The 22,771-nt window shown below is 44.6% G+C and overlaps 1 protein-coding gene across 3 annotated transcripts in view; it reads left to right on the top strand.

The window, feature by feature from the left end:
- Positions 1 to 21,903, top strand: part of LRFN1 (leucine rich repeat and fibronectin type III domain containing 1) — a 708,919-nt gene extending 687,016 nt beyond the window's left edge. For all 3 annotated transcript variants that reach the window (XM_085624962.1, XM_085624961.1, XM_085624960.1), the window contains one exon: positions 20,090 to 21,903. In XM_085624962.1, coding sequence (XP_085481088.1) covers positions 20,090 to 20,984 — 895 coding nt within the window. In that variant the 3' untranslated portion in view covers positions 20,985 to 21,903. The remainder of the gene's footprint in view (positions 1 to 20,089) is intronic.
- The last annotated feature ends 868 nt before the right edge of the window (positions 21,904 to 22,771 follow it).

Genomic DNA, 22,771 nt, shown 5'->3' with positions numbered 1-22,771 from the left:
CCAGTAGAGTCCCCAGCCGCTGAACCAAATGCTGTGCTGGAGACGGTATTTATGGCTCCTTATGCATACGTGTCTAGTTTCCAGGTTCATGCGTCAAAAGCTGTTCCGGTCCAGGTGTTTTCTTTGAATTGTGGGTTTTGTAGTCCAGGTTTTATAATGAAATAAACAATAATACAAGTCACAGAATTCAAAATAATCTGGGCTGGAGCAGCATGTCTCACATGGACTTGGGAAACTTAGCATGGCTGCTTCAATGATGTCTTTAACGACTTACACTTAGATATGACATGAGCCACATCTTTCACCATGACAGGCTTTGCTTGGATGTTTGACTCATTCCATTGAGGGGAGAGTTGGAGGAGGAAAGTGCACGGTGAGCTTGGCGCAAAGAAGCAATACACAGCATGTAATGGACCAGGGTACATTTCACTCGCAGAGGGGCCATAGACCTCAGGCTGCCAGCCAAGTGCTTAATAATGTAAAGACCTCAGAAGGCAGCCATTATTGTTTCTAGATCTCCTGGTAATGGCTGCATTTCAGCTGCCATGATGGGATGTTGCAGGGGCTCGATCTCTTTCCTGCTGCAGGTACTACTTTACCAGTCCCAGTTCTCTTGCTCACTGAGCCTCTGCTGCTGTCTGAGAACTTTCATGAAGAACCAGCAAGGGGCGATGACAAGTTGAATGGTCGACTCTGACACAGACACTCCTTCTATTCCCAGTACAATGGTGTGGTGGTTATCTGTGTGAGTAGGCTAACAGGGTTGTCATTTTTGTGTCTTTTAGGGCTAACCAGGCTGGAGAAATTCCACTCACTGTGCGCTTGTCCTCCATTTTGCAATAGAGTGCCACAGAAAGGGTGCTTTGGGTATTAAAGATAGCAAGAAAATGCCCCTATTTTCATATTGGTGCAGCGATTAGTGCAGCAGGTGTAGTGACACCAGGGGCCCAGGATGTGAGAGGTGCCAAATTATGTCTGTCTCTTACTAGCCAACTGGGAGTAAAGGTGCCCTTTTTCTTGCCTGCTTAAGGGGTCCTTGGCCTCCATGCTACACCATAGCCCATGCCCCAGTTTGGCTAATGTAAGCCATAATTGTGGTGTATTTGGCAGCGTCTACACCTTGAATCCCCCTGTCACTGCACCTGCTGCTCTAATGAAAGCTCCACTCTGCCACATTGAGACTCATCTAGGAGCTTCCTAATATTGGGCTGGCCATTCTGCCACTCTGACCCTTCCCTGTAGACTACAAGCTAACGGCTGCTCTCAGAGCAAGGTTGGCTGCCATGACCCAGCCATGGCCTTACAAAACCATTCTAGTACCAACTTCCTGCAGTGTGCGGCTGGGTGGAATATTTTTGACAGAGATGATCTTAGTTTCCAGTCTAGCTCCTCTGGGCATGTGTATGTAAGGGTCTCAGTGATTAATGTGCAGAAAACAGCCTGTGCCTCCAGTGCTTAATTTGAGCCGGTGCTTTCCGGTGCTCAGCACCTGCACTTAATCATCAGCACCGACGCTAGAGCACTAGTTAAGGACACATTCATTTTTGGTGAGCACAGGGACATTAGGTGATTCGTCCAGAATCACAGCAGGTTGAGCCCACCCCGAGGCTCGAAGCTGGTTCCCCAGTTCTGAGGTCGGCAGCTTTGGCGATTACGCTACATCCCCTACCCTCTTGTAGTGTTTGTTGGTTCTAGGTTAGCCAGTGCCAACAGGGGAAATGGGCTGGTCAAAGCTGGCTCGTGATGGGAGCCGCTGCACTTCTTATTTTACAAATTAACCACTGTGTGCCTCAGACAGGCTCGCAGAGACCATCGTGACAGCATCGGTAGAAGTCAGCAGACTTTGAGTAGATTCAATAAGCAGGTTTAAGAAACAAAAAGGGGACAGCTGCTACCTAAAGTGGAAACAAGGTAAAGGAGCGACCAGGTAAGGAATTACCCACATGGAGAGATGGTGGCACTGTGGGCATACGAGGTGCAGGAAGAGGGGGGGCACTGATAGAGCAGTGGCACAGTTAGTGAAGGGACCAGGACCAGGTTTGGAACCTGAACCAGCCCTGGAAATTTTGTCCGACCAGCCCTAAGGAGGGGGCGGGCTGTGCAAGTGTGAAGCACTGTTGCTTTTGTTACTGGGGACAGATATTGTCACGGTCCCTCGGAGGCCTCTCATGATCGGTTCGTTGCTCAATTGTGGTCCACCTATTGACAACCTCAATTTCCGATATGCTTTAAAAGCACGGACATTAGAGGGGGTCAATCGGGGGAAGGAAAGGAAGGGAACAGCGGGGAGGGAGATCTGTGGAGAAAAACGATGATTAAGACACACTTCACCCACTGCACCTCAATACATTAGCTCCCTCCTTCCAGGAAGTACACAACGATACATATATGTCTACATGTATACCTGTAAAGAAAAACAAAGAACTCTAGGATAGCATCTACAACTAGAAGGACGATTGTTTCATCATCTGACCCTCTAAGATATATGGGATGCTTGTCTGATTGTTCGTATCACCTGTACGTGATACACAGCAGAGAACTGTGGATTACATAAGCATTTATCAGCAATGATCTTCCTCTATACTGTTGCCACATAATCACATAACATGTGCTTCTAACCCACCATAACCAGTGTGACTGTGGGCTTCACAAGGGGAGAAGGAATTACGCAATATGTTCAGCACCTCTCTTACATCCCCTGCTATGACGAAACAATACACACAGAAATTAAACCATTAAGATGGAGAACTGATGTCTGGCAGACAAGTTGCAGGAAATCGTAGAATGGTGATATAGCACCTGGTACTGGTTCCTCGAGTTAAAGTCTAGGTTATACCAAGGCGCTTTCGTTGCCATACAGGAGGTATAGCATCAATGTATGTGTCAGCAATGGATTCTATCCGACGCTGTTATCCAACAGGGCCGTAAGACGATAATGTGCAAGTAATGACTCGTGGCGGTGTCACTCAAGTCCGCTATGGCATAGGTTCAAAGGCAGCACTAGCGGCGTGATTCACAACACCGAAATACTGGGATTTACAAAGATATGACTCTTGGCGGTGTCACTCAGGTCCGCTATGGCAGAGATTCAAGACAGCACTAGCGGCGGGAGTCACAACGCCGGAATACTAAGAACTACAATGATATGACTCTTGGCGGTGTCACTCAGGTCCGCTATGGCAGAGATTCAAGGCAGCACTAGCGGCGGGAGTCACAACGCCGGAATACTAAGAACTATAATGATATGACTCTTGGCGGTGTCACCTACACCCTTACCTCACCAAAGCCAACATGGAATCAGCAAGGCCGTTGGAACGTCCTCCTCCTTCGGCAGCTCGACGCAAAATAATCTGCGCCGTTCCTTCTGCCTCCTCGGCTTACGTAGCCGGGCGGATCCGCGCAGCGTTGTCTCCTGCGCAAGCGCGCAGTTAAGGATGCGGGGAATCGTAGTGCACCAGAGAGCCCCTCCAGATCTCACGCATCTCGCGGAGATGGAGCGCGGCTCTTGTCCACCAAGCGCGGTACTGTCGTCCTTGCAGGGAGTGTGCAGTGGTCGCCACGGAGGACGTGACAGCACATCCCTCTCCCAACGACCGCTGACACGAACCAGGCTTGTTGGGAAACCGTTCATGAAAGGCTTTAACGCACCGGGGTGCGTGCACGCCCACCGCTGGTTCCCACGAATTCTCCTCCATGCCGTATCCTTTCCAGGACACCAAATACCACAATTTGGATCCCCTCATTTTTGAGTCCAGAATCGACTGCACTTCATACTCCGGCTCGTGATTGATCCAAATGGGCGCCGGTCTCTTTTTGATGGATGTATATGAGGGCTTCAATAAGGACACATGAAAGACCGGATGTATTTTCATTGCCTTGGGCAGTGCCAATTTCATGGCCAATGGTGAGATCGCCTTGAGGATTTTATAAGGCCCAATGAACTTGGGATTAAACACACTATATCGACGGAATCGAATGTTTTTCGTCGATAGCCACACTGTATCTCCTACCTTGTAGATAGGTGTGGGTTGTCGGTGTTTATCCGCCTTAGTTTTGTAGATCCCTTTGGCCTTTTCCAAATCTCTACGAGTGAGGTGTAGGGTTTGTTGACTGTGTTTCACCCGGTCTTGTGCTTCCGGCACCTCAGGTATGCTTACAGGTTGAATCAAAGAGATAAAGCGTGGATGGTATCCGTAATTACTGTAAAACGGTGTGAAGTTGGTGGATTGGTGTTTGGCACTGTTGTATGCCACCTCAGCAAAACACAAGAGGTCCACCCAAGCGTCGGTGTTCTTTTCCACGTAGCACCGTAGGTACTGCTTGAGAGTCTGATTCAGTCTTTCTGTTTGCCCATCAGACTGAGGATGAAAACTGGTACTTTTGGACGTTTTCATATGTAATGCCTTACACCAGGCTGTCCAACATCGGGCAGTGAATTGGGGGCCCCTGTCTGACACTATATTTGCAGGAAGGCCATGGAGCCTTATCACATGAAACAAAAGCAGTTTGGCCAATTGTCCTGCCATGGGTTCTTTAGCACAGGCTATAAAGTGTCCCATCTTGGTGAGACTGTCCACCACTACCACGATGGCTGTACATCCTTGATCCAGTGGCAACCCAACGATAAAATCTATAGAAATGGTTTCCCAAGGCACCAAAGGTGGCGGTAGGGGTTGTAACAGTCCTTTGGATTTCCCGTGTTCTGGTTTAGCAGTCACACACGTCTCACACCGGTGAATCATGGCCGTGGTGTCTTCCACCACTGTTGGCCACCGAAACTGGCGAGAAATGCGATCTAGGGTTTTCTTAATACCGTTATGTCCCGCACTGGGCATGTGGTGACACCAGTGGAAGACCTCTTTCCTTAAGGTTAGATTGGGTATTAACAACTGTTTGCCTTTCATTGGGAGACCCTTAATTATCTTCCACTGCGGGTGGTTCCGTAACAATTTCTTCCAGTACGGAGTCTTCACCCCTTTGATTACTTTGTGTAGAAAGGTATCAGTTTGTAGAGCTCCTATGACCCTTTGAGGGTCCAAAACTGACTGTGAATGTTCTATCTGGGTTCCATCAGGGATGTCTTTGCGGGACAGAGCGTCCGCTTTTTTATTGTCTGCCCCAGGTCGGTACGTGACAAGGTAGTGAAATTCTGAAAAGAATAGCATCCAGCGTAACTGCCTGGGAGACAACATCCGAGTCAATCTCATAAACTGCAAGTTACGATGATCGGTATATACAGTTACCACATGCTTGGCTCCTAATAACAGGTGTCTCCAATCGCTAAAGGCTTCTTTTATGGCTAGGAGCTCTTTTTCGGCGATGGTATACCGTGTTTCGGCCAAATTTAATTTCCTGGACATATAGGCCACCGGATGAAGTTGGCCCGTCGTCTTATGGCGTTGTGAGAGTATGGCTCCTACTGCAACATCGGAGGCATCTGCTTCCACGATGTATGGGCTCTCAGGGTCCGGATGTATCAACACCGGGGCGGTAACAAAAGCATCCTTTAAGCTTTGAAAGGAGGTCTCTGCTTCTGGTGTCCACCGAAATGGTTCGTTTTTTCGTAACAGCTTGGTAAGGGGAGCCACTACTGCAGAGAATTGGTTAATGAATCAGCGATAAAAATTCACAAATCCGAGAAAGCATTGAATTTCTTTAACATTTGTAGGATGTGACCATTCTTTCACTGCTCTAATCTCTCTTTCTGACATAACCTGGCCTGAGGGTGTCAGCATCACTCCCAAGAATTCTACTTCTTTCACGTGGAACTCACATTTACTGAGCTTACAAAATAGTTTATTCTGTCGTAATGCCTCAAACACCAAACCCACATGTGCCTTATGTTCCTCCTCTGTGGAGGAATATATCAAAATATCATCGATATATGCCACCACGAACTTGTCCAAATACTCCCGCAGCACCTCGTTAACGAAGTATTGAAATGCGGCGGGGGCATTGCACAGTCCGAATGGCATCACGGTATATTCGTAAAGGCCAAAGCGGGTCCGAAAGGCGGTTTTCCACTCGTCCCCTTCCCGAACGCGGACCAAGTGGTAGGCCCCCTTTAAATCAAGGCGAGTGTAGATTGTGGCTGATTTAACCTGCTCTAACATAACAGATATCAAAGGCAGAGGATACCTATTTTTGATCGTTACGTTGTTTAATGCCCTAAAGTCTATGCAGGCTCTCTTTTCCCCGTTGGCTTTTGGAATAAAGAAAATAGGAGAGGCTGCCGGGGATCGTGAAGGGCGTATAAACCCGTTCTCCAAGTATTTATCTAGATATTCTCTTAAGTGAGTATTTTCCGCTTCAGTGAGTGCATATAATCTTCCACACGGTATAACTGCCCCCGGGACTAAGTCTATACGGCAATCATAATGCCGGTGAGGGGGGAGAATATCAGCGGATTTCTCACAGAACACGTCTTGATACTCAGCGTACCACGCAGGTAACTTCACATCAGTTTCTGCGGCCGTGGCTATTGAGTTGGGACTTCCCTGACTGCAAGCAATATCCCCCCATTTGTTAGTACAATGCTCTCTGCACCATGAACTCGTAAACTCCACCTGGTTAGTCTTCCAATCGATGGTTGGGTTGTGTAATTTCAACCAGGGCAGGCCTAGGATCACTCCATACTGCGGGGCTTTGATGACATTGAAAGATACAAGTTCAGTATGCCCTTCCCCGCAAGTCATGTGCATGGTATCGAAATGGTACCTAATAGGGCCTGTCCTTAAAGTCTTCCCATCTACAGCCAACACCTCTTCGGGGGAGTCTTTTCTAATCAGTTCTATCCGTAAACGCCTGGCAGTCCCTAGGTCCATAAACAATCCTGTTGCGCCAGAATCAATTATGGCTTCACAGGTCTGCCAACCTTCTAGCGTTTTAAGTGTGATGGTTACAAACAAATGTTGAGACGACAATGCTATGGTATTCATGGTAGAAGGAATATGCAACCCACCCAAGGACTTCCCTCCTGCTTTCCCTGGGTGAATCAGTTTTCCGGCAAGACCTCTAAGGACAAGTCAGACACTCTTTTGGCCCCTACGTTGGTTTTAGGTTTGGCCAAACATTCCTTAACGAAATGCCCTTTTTTCCCGCAATACATGCAGAGCCCAGTCTTTCGCAGGAGGTCTCTCTCCGCTTGCGTAAGTGGGGCTCGAATGGTACCTATGTCCATAGGTTCTGATACCGGGGCCACCCCCACTCCTGATCCCCTACTTTTCTCAAATCTCATAGGCTGACGCTCTACTTTCTTTCTGTCCCCTCTGCGTTCCCCTATGCGATAATCTAACCGTAAGGTGAGGTTGATAAGATCTATACAGGTGGATGGTTGAGGGTCTGTCTGGGCTAACACGTCTTTCATGTCGTCACTCAGCCCTTGATAAAAGATAGCAGCCCTCTTTTCCTCTGGCCATTGGGTTTCGGCTACCAAACGTTGGAAGGTGTTGATGTACACCACCAAGTCCTTATTCCCCTGTTTAAGTTCCAGCAATTCTCTATCTGCTGAGAAGGAAGCCGCCCTACGATCGAACACCAGCTCGAATTCTTTACGAAACGCATCCCAATCGTATAGAAGGGGGTCGTCGCGCCGCACATAAGGTACTGCCCATTGGGCCGCGTCACCTGTTAGGTATGAGATCATAAAAGCCTCCCCCGAGCCTGATTGGTGGGAAAGGCCTTGGGTTTACATGAAAAGTGTAGTAACACTTGAGTCATAAAGACTTGTACCTTGGATGCCTCCCCATAAAACCGCTCGGGGGCGGCCAAAGGGATGGGTGTAGGCATTTCCACTGTAAGTGGGGAAGGAACAGAGGATGATCCAAACTGAAATGTACTCCCACCCCAAGTTCTACCTGATTGGGCGTCAAATGGGTTTCTTTGTAACCTAGTGACTGAATCTTGCAAGGATGCAGTTTCGGCCCTAGATGCCGCTATCTCCGCCCTGGAGTCGGCTATCTCCTGCTGCAGTGCCCCTAAGGTAACTAGGACGTTTTCCAAGGTGGCCATCGTAACAACGAACCGACTGGGAGAGGTATATTTAAGTGGGCAGATTATTCTGTCACGGTCCCTCGGAGGCCTCTCAGGATCGGTTTGTTGCTCAATTGTGGTCCACCTATTGGCAACCTCAATTTCCGATATGCTGTAAAAGCACGGACATTAGAGGGGGTCAATCGGGGGAAGGAAAGGAAGGGAACAGCGGGGAGGGAGATCTGTGGAGAAAAAAGATGATTAAGACACACTTCACCCACTGCACCTCAATACGTTAGCTCCCTCCTTCCAGGAAGTACACAACGATACATATATGTCTACATGTATACCTGTAAAGAAAAACAAAGAACTCTAGGATAGCATCTACAACTAGAAGGACGATTGTTTCATCATCTGACCCTCTAAGATATATGGGATGCTTGTATGATTGTTCGTATCACCTGTACGTGATACACAGCAGAGAACTGTGGATTACATAAACATTTATCAGCAATGATCTTCCTCTATACTGTTGCCACATAATCACAGAACATGTGCTTCTTACCCACCATAACCAGTGTGACTGTGGGCCTCACAAGGGGAGAAGGAATTACGCAATATGTTCAGCACCTCTCTTACATCCCCTGCTATGACGAAACAATACACACAGAAATTAAACCATTAAGATGGAGAACTGATGTCTGGCAGACAAGTTGCAGGAAATCGTAGAATGGTGATATACCACCTGGTACTGGTTCCTCGAGTTAAAGTCTAGGTTATACCAAGGCGCTTTCGTTGCCATACAGGAGGTATAGCATCAATGTAGGTGTCAGCAATGGATTCTATCCGGCGCTGTTATCCAACAGGGCCGTAAGACGATAATGTGCAAGTAATGACTCGTGGCGGTGTCACTCAAGTCCGCTATGGCATAGGTTCAAAGGCAGCACTAGCGGCGTGATTCTCAACACCGAAATACTGGGATTTACAAAGATATGACTCTTGGCGGTGTCACTCAGGTCCGCTATGGCAGAGATTCAAGGCAGCACTAGCGGCGGGAGTCACAACGCCGGAATACTAAGAACTACAATGATATGACTCTTGGCGGTGTCACTCAGGTCCGCTATGGCAGAGATTCAAGGCAGCACTAGCGGCGGGAATCACAACGCCGGAATACTAAGAACTATAATGATATGACTCTTGGCGGTGTCACCGACACCCTTACCCCACCAAAGCCAACATGGAATCAGCAAGGCCGTTGGAACGTCCTCCTCCTTCGGTAGCTCGACGCGAAATAATCTGCGCCGTTCCTTCTGCTTCCTCGGCTTACGTAGCCGGGCGGATCCGCGCAGCGTTGTCTCCTGCGCATGCGCGCAGTTAAGGATGCCGGGAATCGTAGTGCACCAGAGAGCCCCTCCAGATCTCACGCATCTCGTAGAGATGGAGCGCGGCTCTCGTCCACCAAGCGCGGTACTGTCGTCCTTGCAGGGAGTGTGCAGTGGTCGCCACGGAGGACGTGACAGATATTGCAACACCCCTGCAAAACTTGCTCCCAGTCACAGAACTGGCCTCCACCATTGCAAAACCGGAACTCCACCCTTCCGGCCTCCCGGGGAAACTCCAGAGGCCCGCTACGGCCAGCCCGGTCCTGGGAGGGACAGGACCACCACCACCTGGCACTTTTGCTGAGGGGGCCCCTGGAGCTTGGGCCCCCCACACCGCACGGCCTTATGTTACGCCGCGGAGGAGCTACCAGCACAGGGCATATTCAGAGATAAAAATGGGACGACAGATAGAGGTAGGATAACAGGCTAGAGGATGGGATATAACCGGAAGATGAGAGGGCAATAAGAAGAGGCGGGAGAGTGGACAGAAGATTCACTCAGGCTTAGGAATAGCAGCAGGCAGAGAAATGATGGCATGCAGAGAGGGTGCACATTCATTGTCGAGAAGCAGGTTCACTTGCGCTTCCTGCCGTACCCTCTGCAATTATGGATACATATCGTCTGCATTGCATACCACACTTTCCATAGTCAGCAATGATCTCTGAGGCCCCACAAAGAACCTCAAGCTCACTGTGAAAATCTTGTACTTTATTCACTTTGCTCTTTCTTTGTGCAAACAAGCAGGTCTCACTTTACAAGTGCATTTAGTACAGGGCCACACCCGACGTCTTTCAAGGTGCTGGTCTTGAAAAAACTCATAGGACACACTTCCCCGTGGAATAAGAACACAAATATGAAGTGGTGTGACAGGGGAGAAGGGATTGAGGATGCTTGCATTAGACCTAGGATTGCACTGGAGATAGAGTGCACTGTCCCTCTCTGTCCTGAAGTGTACCCTTTAGTGTGCGCCGCGCCCAAACTGGTCAGCGTGTTGTATCGCAGCAAATACGCTGTTCCCATTGCATGTGTGAGCCCGCACCAGCACTTACAACAGCACATAAGTGAAATTTGAAGTGACTGTTTCCAGCCACTGGCCTAATTTCATGGCATTGGCAACCACCCTTCATTTTAAGGTGGAGCAGAGCTTACCCTGCATCTGTAGGAGGAAGAGAAGGGGTGCCTGGGACCCCTGAGCCCTACTCACAACGGTGCCTTCAGAGGGTGCACTGACTGATCACCACTTATGCTTTGCCTCTGCACCCACATCTGTAAAACAGCACTGGGATAAGCATGGGGTTATGCCCCTATGCTGATGAAGGCAAGCCCTTCTGGGGATCGTGTCAGCACACATTTAGCACCTGCACAGTCTATATTAAAGAAGGTGCCTCGCACGCTCCTGCTTCTTTTGTGGTAAAATAGTGATCCAGAGGTGTGAAAGGTAGGCACAAATGCCTGATGCATCCCCAGAACACTATGTATAATATGGCCCAGGTGTTCTGCTTCCTTCTCAGCGCAGTAACCAGTTAGAGACCATGGGTTTGCATAGACTGCCTAGGTCGCAACCTTCAAACAGCACTGTAGAATCTAGGAATCACTAGAAGTTACACGAACTGAGCTGTTTCAGCGGGTCTATTTCTGGAAAAGGTAAATAGGACTGGAGCCGTCTCTGTCAGCTTAGTTTAGTTTCTACATCATGTAAATAGGGTTGGAGTCATCTTCCCATTTGTCAGTATAATGTAATTTACTCATGCTTTTATTGCGTTCAGCACACATGTGCCTTTGTACAGAAGCGACATAAATTGAAATGGAAATCTCAAGGTAACATGGGCAGGTAGAATTGGCACAACACGCCTTGGTGTACAAACCCTCAGAGGAAAAGCAACAAAAACATTTAAACCATAACAACACATTGGATCAGCTCTCTGCGTGAGCAGCGAATGAATGGGGAGGGAGGGAAAGGCATAGAGATGAGACAAGATGGGTGAAGACTCCGCTAGCCGTTCAACACTGACACACAATGAGGATATTGACATTGCCGCAACAAAATGTATTGGATCCAGTTACAGACAAGAGAGTGAGAGCAAAAGGGAGAACCATCACTTTACATGCTGTTGAAGGATGGAACAAGCGACCATATACATGGAAAGAATCTGAAGGGGGGTTTTGAGGCTCCTTATTATGACCTATGTTTTGGGGTTTATCACCATATGTTCTGGAGCAGAATCTTTCCACTTGGCTCTGTTAGTGAGGTGCTGTCATCAATGCCTAATGATCGCAACGGATCCTCACGATCGGTGGAAAAGAGGCCCTTTAGGCGAGTATAGAAATCTTAAAACTGACTTTAGGAGAAGCATGAAGTCTTCAGAAGATCTGGACCCAGAAGAAGCCGAGCACCCCCTTTGTCGTGCTAAATGCAATCCTGGGATTATATTTTCAAGTAGTCCTTTGAAAAAATTAATACGAGAATTAGCAACAACAGCAGGTTTTACATCTCACTTGGGGGCCTCAGAAAATGTTGATTGTTCTCCATAACTTGAGGGTCTTGTGACTCTGAAGATCTTTGGAGATGGCCGGCGTGGATTACTCAAGGACTCTTGATCTTTTTCATCTTTACGGTGGTAGAATTGAGGGTCTGGCAAGTAACGGCAGTCCAATTTTGACCGAGAAAACCAACATTTGATGGGTCGAGGAGGAGAGGGGTAAGGAGTCCCAAGGCACTAGGCAGTGCTGTCTGATTAAAATAATGGGTGCCATATCACAGAGGCATTCCATTTCTTGGCTGCCGCTCAAAATCGTAACAAGATGCTGTGACCTTGGCTGTCAAAGGGGTCAATTGTTCAAGATGTTCTTGGTGTGTGTAACAGGTCAGGTCTTGTGCATGTGTTCCAAATTGCACGTAGTGGGCATTGGAGATGTGTGAACGCTTGTTGTTGAAGGGCAAGAAATCCATCTTCATTACTTCTCCTTAGAGTTGGCAATATCATGGGCAACCGCTGTAGAGTTCACATGGGAAAGAAATCGTATTTTTAGAACTTTCACGATCCACACATATCGAGGGTAAACGGGACCCATTCTGGCATCTAAACAACACAGACTTATGCCAGTCAACCAAATGTGTAATTATATACTTGTTGGTTTAAGTAAAAGGAGTATGAGTTTATTTGTGTCAGCACATGCCTTTTTCTCAAACAAACACTAAGCACAGAGCTAAGAAGAGCATAGGATAAAACCATCTATCTAATGCTGGATGGAATCACACTGTGTGTAATAGCACATTTAACATACTGAACGTCCTGTCATGTCTCAACGCATTGCATATTATGTCTTGTACTAATAAATCATAAGTCATGTCATGCACTAATACTTTCTACATTTTGTCATTACACCCATATGTCGTCAGTCATGTCATGTTCTAATACGTTTTGCGTTAGGTTGCATTAATAAATTGTAAATCATGTCATGTAAAAAATACATTTTACAGTATGTCATTATATTAGCATATTGTTAGTCTTGTCCTGCACTAATACATTTTATATAATGCAACCGGCGTACACATCGTAAGACTAACCACGTACCAATACACTGTACGTGATATCTTGCAGTAAAACATTATAAGGTATGTAAGAAGAACAAATACAATTTCCAGAGGAGGTTTCATTTACTCTTGCTTTGAAGAAAGGGAACTAAAAGGATATAACCAGCTTTATTAGAATTAATAGATAGACATTCAAGAATAGGGCGAGAGAGCATAGCAGTGGCATATACCACACATTATGGGGGCATATTATCAAGATAGGTGATAAAATTATCGCCGCTTTAGCGGCAGAAAATTGCCTCTAAAATGGCGATAATGGGCTTGATAATATGCTCTATGGAATTCCAATTGAAGCCCATGTTAGATGTGAAGGACATCTAACCTGAGCTTCAATTGGAATTCCATAGAGCATATTATCAAGCCCATTATCGCCGTTTTAGCGGCAGTTTTCTGCCGCTAAAGCGGTGATAATTTTATCGCCTGTCTTGATAATATGCCCCTATATACTTTAGAATATAGGAGAGGGATTACACTGATATCTCTTGCATTCCTTGAGTCCAGAATGATGTTATCCAAATGAGCATTGAACCTCAAATGCTGACTCTACTGATTCTATGTAGTAACATTTGTGGTCAATAGCGGTGAAAGATGCTAAGAAGCTCATTTTGGGAAGTGTTGAAATGGACACTACTACAATAATGTATGTCCACAGTTGAAGTGGAGATGGAACAGGGTGTTTGTCAATTTATGGAAGAGAGAATCAGTTTGGAACTCACACACTTAAAGTGGATAACTCGTCAGAGCCAAATGGCATACATTCAAGGATACTGATTGAGCTTGAAGGGGCATTGGCAGCTCCACTGAAAACCTTCCTAAAAGCCTCTCTGGAGACAGATGTGATGCCAGGGAACCAAGAAGAACAGATGTAATCCCAATTCATAAAGAGGTAGGAGGGGTAAATTTGGCAGCTATACTTTGGCACATCTCCCTTCAGAGACGCAGAAATCTATAGACAAAAATGTGCAAGACACTGGTTGAATATCATGGCCCATTTGATAATAGCATCTGCTGCTGCTTTGTTTTCCAAGGCAATAGGCATGTTGGACATCCTTAATAGAATCTTTGAGTATGTTACATGGGATTTTGAGCAGGATGCAAGTGATAAAAATGGTGTTCTTCCATTTCAGCAAGGTCTTCAATACAGTTCCGCACCGGAGGCTTACAGACTTCCCAAAACCTTATCCACTGCATTGGCTGGTCAAGGAAATAGCAAGAGCCATACTTTTTGCTCCCTTTCTAAAGGAAAGAATATGTCTGACAGTTTGCCACTCGTTTTTATTGAAGGAGTCCTCCATTGCCAAAAGAACTGACCAGTAAATGTAAGAGGGGTATCCAAACAACTTTTCTGCCTTGTAGACTTCACCTCTCAGTAAGTCAGATCCCAGGCAATTTGCAGAACCAAATTAGTAGAGAACCACGTTTTTATTAATCACCATCTAATGTAATTTAAAGGGTGCACCCCCTTGTGTATCTAATCAACCAATGGCACACAATTTCTCCACATGAAAGATAAATGGGATGTAGTGGTAAAACCATACCAGCAAATGGACCCCAATGTACGAGGACATATGACACTGGGATATTTTCTTTCCTTCCTGTCAGGAACACAAGCTCTAATTTGTTAAATAGCTGCACCTTTGGGTTCAGTTTTTCTAGAGATAAATTATATAATTGATATCTTGATTGGTTCCACATCTGGCATTTCTCAGTTCCTGCTGTATGTTGATTTGCACATAAAAGAAGAGCTACTGAGCAGCAGAAGCAACTCTTAAATCTCTTTATGTTGTCCTGGCTCATTACAAGAGCAAATCTGCCTATATGTTTGCCTTCCCAATGATTTTAATCAAGTTTTGAAAGAAAGTCACTGAGGCAATAGAAATAGAATATAAATTACAAATTCGCTTTATCTACAATTCAAGGATAGAATTATTTACAAACAAGAAGAAGTTGTGCTCTCCAAGGTTTTCCTTGCATCTTCTTTAGATAGATTTTGCCAGGCTCAGTGTTTAGTCCAGCAGGAGATTATGGGTTGTGCAAGTCATAACAAGGATGTTGCAAAACAATTGAGAAACAAAGAGCTTGAGGTCCAGTAAAAGTATGGTGAAATTTTATTGAAAAATACTATAAAAAGTAAACAATTAAAAGAGGAACAGCATTGATAAAAAATAATGTTATTGTTTAAGAATGATCAAAATCAAGAATATCACAAATATTGAAATCTAGATGGAAATCTCTTGAGCTTTTCTCTAAAAAATCAGCAAATGCAAGAACAAAATAATCTTGAAAAATTCAAAGATCCTAGTTATATTTGAAAACCTCGTTTCGCACACAACTGTCCTTGAGCTCCTCACAGGTGATTTGCTGCACTTTATAAATACTGATTGATTGATTGATTGATTGATTGAACTGTGCAGGTTAAGGTCCGACTTTTAGAGCTGTGTTCAGGTCAGCTAGTGCCAGAATGTTTAACTAATAACTGAAGTTATTATAAACATCAAACTATACAATAACTATGAATTTGTTTATCAGGTTTCCTCTTAGACTTGTGTCCCTTGGTTTTCAATGCCTGATGTCGGTAGGGCTGGTGCTCAAGATACCTTAGACTTTTATCAATGGGCACAGGTTGTCAGTCCTTATGTAGGCTCAGCACCATTTCCTTATTTCTTAGGTTGCTATGTACTTTTCCCCGAGCTCGGAATTTCTGGCATGCTTTATTAGGACTCTGGCAAGGAGATAGTTGAACCACGGGATCACGCTTGGAATTTGCACACAGCTTGGCACTAAATAGGAACATTCATCCTTGTCATTTGTGTGGCTTTCTAGGTGCGTAGAGGCTCAATGAATAGAAATGATCCCAGTCTTCTTCTTTCCACTTGTACATCAATGAGATCAGACAGAATCTCCATGAGTCTTCTTACTATCAATTCAACCCACCCAATGTCCTGCTTGATAAATATCTCTGCCCAGGAGATTATTTGGGATTGAGTCTCTTAAACTTAGTTTCTATTTAGGGAAACAAATGCATTGACCCCTAAGTGTCAAGAGGAAGTAAATGCACCTACTGGCTTGGCTTTGAATTATAATGATTTTAGGAGGGGATGCCTGCACCAATAGTGTTGCCATCCTTTGCCTTGTAAAGAATTATTAAACCCTACTGTGGAATCCTCCGATATCCTCAGCTGGATTCCATCTTGGAATGTTTGTGATTTGGCTGTGGGGATTCCATGCTATTCACTTGTTGCTAGACTGTGGCTTTTAAAGCTATTTGTGATCTGTTCCTCTTACTTTCTGTAATTATTTGGAGACACGTTGTGGTAAACATGTTGATTTCACACCTGTTCTGTGCCACAAACTGTTGATCTCTTATGGATTTTTTTAAAAGGCGGATACCCAGCCCATATTGTTTTCCTAAATGGGTCGAATACACCGAAAAATATTGGGAAACTTCATTAAATAGATTATAAGTCTTACCCTTAACCAAACATGCTTCAATGGTGTCTGGAGTTGCGTTTTTTTTAACTGTATTGTTTATTACCACTTTGCATGTAGCCTATGGAATAAAATAGCTTATTACACAAAATATACTACAATTCACAAATCTTACAATTGCCATTTCAAAGTTTCACCTTTCAACTGTTTCAAATTTCACCTTTTCGTTCAATAGCATGTTCTGTTTACATATCTTTAACAAACTTGTTTAATTTTCACGAGGTAACTAAGTAGCTTAAGAAACTTTCTTTTGATAATCTTAAAGTATGCATATTATTTATTGCACATTATTTATTGCACCCTGTTGTACTGAAAATATTGAACAGGATAGCTACTCCTACATGATCAGACATTCTCAAAACATTATTAGACCTGATTTTTAGTTTTTGGTGTGGCCAGTAGATCAGTGCAGGCAATATGATGGATATAATCAGTATAGAGATATTACATTACATTCGAATTAATATTCCTGTGGCATTAGTTACACACTATTCTAGCAGACATTTTTAGCAAATGTAGGCTATAATTACTTTCTGATAATCCTGTAACACAAAATACCCAGAGGTACAACCCAACTTGCAGCATTTGACAGGTTATTGCAAAGAAACCTCAGTATTTATATCACACTCTTTAAGTGTCCTAATCCTAAATCCTACTAGTAGTTTCGGCTGGGGGAAGTGGAGCTGCAAGTTAAATTAAATGAAAAAAATATATCTTCTTCAGCTATTGATTTAAATTAGTACAACTTACCACTCTTCTTTTATTCAATTTTCTTCCTCATCCAATTATATTTTTAAAAGGGGATGCTATCTTGCTTGGAAAATAGGGTTTGAAAGAGAGAAATCTATTTGGTTATGTTCCCTCTCCATTTGCACGATGACCTTAAATTGCCTCTCAGAATCCAAGCTTTCATATCAGACATAATGTAGTCAATGAGGTTAGAGTGGCTTCCTGCCAAGAAGATATTAGCTTTTGCAATGTAAAATGCTTCTTTCATTTAAGGAATTTACGTTGAGAACACAGCTATACATTAGCAGGCCATTTTATGTCTTTTCGTTTAAACTCGATGATACGAGAGGGATGGCCCAGACCTTACCCTCCTCACCACATTCAATCTTCTAAACAATAACTTGCACCACTAATCTAACGCATGTCTTGCATTGCTCATTTTTTCACTGCACTCATGCCTACTGTTTTTGTGCAAAGGGTGTTGTGTATTGGAATAACTTCAAAGTTATCCCAACTCCTTGGACACCACACATACTCCATGCAAACATTGTGCTTGAAAAATTTTGAGGACACAATCAGTTGGATGACTATCTCAGCAGTATCAGAATAATGTGCGGCAGGCTTACATCTCAAATCTAAACACAACAATGCTCAAACTATGTCTTCCTTTTGACGGGTTTAGTTTAAGTGACATGTTGAAAAGAAGCTTTGATATATTTCCATGTATCAACATAGTATTTTATCGGTAAACACATTTAGTATAATACACTTACTTCAAAGCATTCAACAGTTTGTCAACCAATATGTTTGGGAGGTTAATAATTTGGCCAAATTGAATTCACATCAATAAACATACTGTTGATGTCAGATACTCCGGGAGTAAGTAACACAATGGACTCATATCTAACGGGGATGAGGAGTAGGTTCTAAAAGTGCTCTTTCTTAATTAACTAGTCTGAGCATTTTTTTAACTGACCACTCTCTTTAAAAAAGGCTCTATCAGAGGTAGAAGGTGCCTCAGAATTCTGGCAATTACCATGGTAACAAATGCTAGGTCCTAGAGTTTTTCAACTAAAGTTGTCTACCTGGGTAGCTGAGAGGCCACAAATATAAGTCGTTTTCATCTGGCTTCACCCCTCCTCGCCCTTTTACCAGCCTAGCTGACTTGAAAGACTGATTTAATGTTTGAGATTAAACCTAATCCTCACACTTACACTTATGTCAAAGCCAAGAAACATTCTGCTAGCTCCTAAAACCTCTGTGTCATGTTTTCTCTAAATTTTGCATCCTGCACAGAATTGCTCTGCCATTCATTCCCCACTTCCTTTAAATGGTATTCTCTTTGATCTCATCAGGTGGTATTTGGAAAGATCATTGTATGACTTTCGCATGGAGTCTTGGCTCTAAGTAATTTCCTTGTGCACCAATTGGTGGTCTGTTTGAGTTGAGCAGGTGTGGTGGAAAATCAGTTAAGAACCCCTCACTAGCTTAATTTTGTCATATGTGCTGAGCACTGCCCTTGCATTGTGTTAGTTTTTGATAAAGACATATGAAAATACAATCCTAGAGTCTTATCTTGGATTCACCACATTACTCTGGGTGGGGAGAAGGGTGTCACAATGGGTGGTTGAAACCAAGATTGAATTTAGGGAGCGGTCCCCTATTTTGACCCTAAGGATAATTCATGGGTCCTCGGGGTATTGGTAACTGCAGGGATTCAAATTACACATCACCTCTGATTTTACACCTTTGCATCAGCCTTTGAGGTCTGGCTTTAGCCAAGTAATTTTGATTTTATTAAAATTATACGTAAAATATACTTACTTACAGGAGGTTTCAGCGAGCCCTCTTCATCCACTGATCTTACTCCCACTACAGCATGCAACATGAGGCAAGGTATCAGACTGCTTCAACCACTGGCTAACTTAACTGTGAGTGATGGCATTCTACCCATTCACAAGGAGTACCTTCACACACAAAAGAGTTCCCTTAAATGCTAGGGATTATTTTGGCAAAGTGTGCTTTTTGAGACCAGAAAAATATTTTTGCTGTTAGTCAATATTTTTCTTAGATTAGTGAACACTCAGCAACGTCCCAACAATACATTGTTGAAAAAACCATGACAAAACAAAACAAGAACTGACAATGCCAACAGGCTGGTGATTAACATAAAACCTATTGGCCTTGCCAATACTTGTTCTGAATGCTATTGAAATCGCCCAATAAAAAATGTTTCTCTTGTAATCTAATCTTCCTCAGTACAGCCAGATCATGGGTTCTTCCTGCCTACATATTTCTTCACCTCTTGTATAATCTATTTCACATGGAGTTCCACCTTAGAACCACATTAGGGCCACTACAAGCATATGGCAGTGAGGCACTAGGGCATTCTGTGGAAAAGCCAGGCGGGTATATTGGGAGGAGATGGAAACTGTAAGAGTTCAAACCAACACATTATGTAGAACTCAAAACCCAGCAACAAAGGGGCAATCACCAGCAACCTTTACATAATATGTATTCCACGTGGTCATTATTATCTATAAAAGATTCTCCCCAAATATGCTGTGGGACACAAATTCAGGCATATGATGCGGGATCCACCAATACACATTGCGGTTGGGCCAAATCTGAACATACTGTGGGGAATCGATTTTAAGGTATATTGTGAGAATCCAGCTACAAGTACACGGTGCAACATACTCAGTAAACTCTGCAATGGAGAGTCACAATAAACAAACAGTGGAAAATGCTCCAAGACATGGGCTTCTAATTGATTGTAAAACATTCAACCCAGACTTTTAAAAACATCTTCAAGGAATGTTTTAAGAGGGACTTAAATGCTTACACCTAATGTAGAGAAATTAGAACACTGGAGAAGGTCAGCTAGATGACTGTCTAACACCTGTTTTTTCTTTCATTTCAGGATGATCCCACCCACGAGTAAAACATTTCTGGTAAATGACCTGGCGGCAGGCCGTGACTACGACTTGTGTGTCCTGGCTGTTTATGATGATGGCATCACCTCCCTGACAGCAACCCGTGTCGTAGGCTGTGTGCAATTTACCACTGAGGGTGAAAACACTCAGTGTCGGTCCATCCACACCCAGTTCCTTGGTGGCACAATGATCATTATCATCGGTGGTATCATTGTGGCCTCCGTCCTGGTCTTCATCATCATACTTATGATTCGGTACAAGGTCTACAGCAACCAGGATGATCAGCAGAAGGCAAAGGTCAGCAATGTGTACTCACAGACTAATGGAAACCAGCCTGGGAGTCAATCGCAGTCCAGTTGTAAGCTTGTAGATGATAAGTATGAGACGCTCCCACAGACCATCAACATCACTGCCAAGGAGCCACCCGCCGAGCAACTGCGAGTTGACCTCCCGAAGGACGAAGCCTTTCAGGGTTCATTGGCCCCCTCGAACATTATGATGACCGAGCTGAACAGACAGAAGAGAAGGGCCTCTGAGGACCTGCAGACTGTTGCCCTATTGTCCTCAGAGGACCGAGAAACCGAGAGCAGTATGGGTGGCTCCTCCATGTCCCTGTGCTTGTTGGACTCCAACCAGGAGATGCCATCCCGCCGGGGCAAGCTGGGAAATGCCTGCCTCCTGCCTAGGGAACTCTCCAGGACTCAGCACCACCGCTTTTCCTTTGACGGGGACTACTCCCTCTTTCAGAGCCACAGCTATCCGAGGAGGGCACGGACAAAGAGACACATGTCCACCTCCGAGCTGAACTCAGAAGAGCCCTCACTCAGTCATAAGAGGATCACATTCAGCAGCACCGAGTGGATGTTGGAGAGCACCGTCTGAAGGAGGGAGTGTGTCAACTGGAAACTAAGAAATGCAGGTATTCACTATCACACGGTACCTGCGACCTTCGTAGAAGCGCCAGTACTCTCCCTTTGAATGAAAAGAAGTGCTGGTACTCACTGCCTGGCAGTACAGGCCCATTTGAAGCACTGACAGGAGGCCCCCTGGTCAAGCACCGCAAAGGGGTATGTGGAAGGGCAGGTAGTAACACCCTTCATTTCCACAGGGCACGCACTCCAGTTCTCCAAAAGACCCTTTGCAGCTGTGCCTTAAAACCCACAAATGAACGAGCAGTGGGGGAGAGACTTGGCGTTTTCTGACCGCTCCCTGCTGGGGACAAAGCAAAGGCAAACTGGACGGAAGCATATTTATTCCACAAGAGGTGCTGAGGTTAGCGGCCTGGGAAGGAAGGCGTGTCATCAACCTGTGGGTGGGTGTTCTCGAGGGCTATTGGGTGAGCGACGTGACCATCTCAACGAGATTAAGAAGGTGAAACGCACATGAGACACGACATTCAAAGAATCTTTTAACAAATAAATGTTTATGCATAACTGTAAAAAATTCTAAAAATAGAGTTCGGCGTCAAAAGGAACTGAAGCGATAAAAAAAAAATGAGCTAAGAAAATCAACATCTCTTTCTCACAATCTCTCCCATGCTGTATCTGGCTGGTCTGGATCATACAATGTGTTCTGTGTGCTCGGTTCCTGACACCTTCACACCTTCATTACCTCCTCATCACTTTGCAGGGGGGAGGGAGGGTACAAATACAAAGCAAACGTTTAGTGTTGAAACGCGGGTTTTTACATTAAAGACCTGCGGGGCGTCGCATTCATTTCCTCCTCCGCATTGGCATTCCGTTTCCCACCCATTGATCGTTTTTAACGGTTTATTAAAAGCCCCATTCTGTGTGACGTATATTGCTCTGAGGTGTTTTTTTTCTTCCGCACAAGGGAAGGGGTGGAGCTCAAGGAATGACGTCAGCCACGTGTTTCTAGCGTTTGAGGGAATTTGTGAGATGGGCTCTCTCTCATGGTTCAGGAGATTTCTTCACCATCAACCTGTACCACCCTCATATCTCATTATTAGGAAGCACTATTGGCATATTGTTACTCACTCATCCCCATTCTTCCATTTCAAATGTGTGCAGGTGGCTTCACCCAATGGGTAATACGGGGAAATGCATCAATTCTGCTACCAGACCCCTTAGGTCTCACTCATTGCGTGTAAGACTCACGCCTTTGGATGTCAGGTTGAGTCGCTCTCAGTAGGCTATACATCACATCTAGCAGGAAGGGCCAGAACCTGAACAATAGTTTAGTTTATTCAGAGCTGCTCTTACTGTAAAGCAGTTGCTGGGTCCTGTAGGGGTTTCATGAAGGAGTACCACTTCAGGGGAACCCTTCATACAACCCTATTAATTGCCTACAGCTGCTTTGCATAAATCATAGTGAGGACACCTTATTTTTGTCAGCCGTTCATCTATATTAATGAGTTTCTTGTGCTATTTTATTCAATTGACTTTTATTTTGATAGTTTTATCATTGCACTGATGTCACTTTCTGTTGTTATTGAAGTCATCATTTGCGTGACATAACTTATCCTAATATCGTCACATATGCTAATTCTTCCTCCCAATAATTTTAAAAACGTCATATCTGCGGTCTAAGCACAAGACAGATGGAACCAATAAGAGTAGGGAAAAGGGGGAGAGAAGAAATGAATGTACCCAAAAGGAAACATAAATATGTTCAGCATTTTACAGTACAAAATGTAACGCTTCCCTTTA

Source organism: Triturus cristatus, chromosome 9 (genome assembly GCF_964204655.1).
Source record: "Triturus cristatus chromosome 9, aTriCri1.1, whole genome shotgun sequence".
Taxonomy (NCBI): domain Eukaryota; kingdom Metazoa; phylum Chordata; class Amphibia; order Caudata; family Salamandridae; genus Triturus; species Triturus cristatus.
This window is presented reverse-complemented; position numbering and strand designations above follow the sequence as displayed.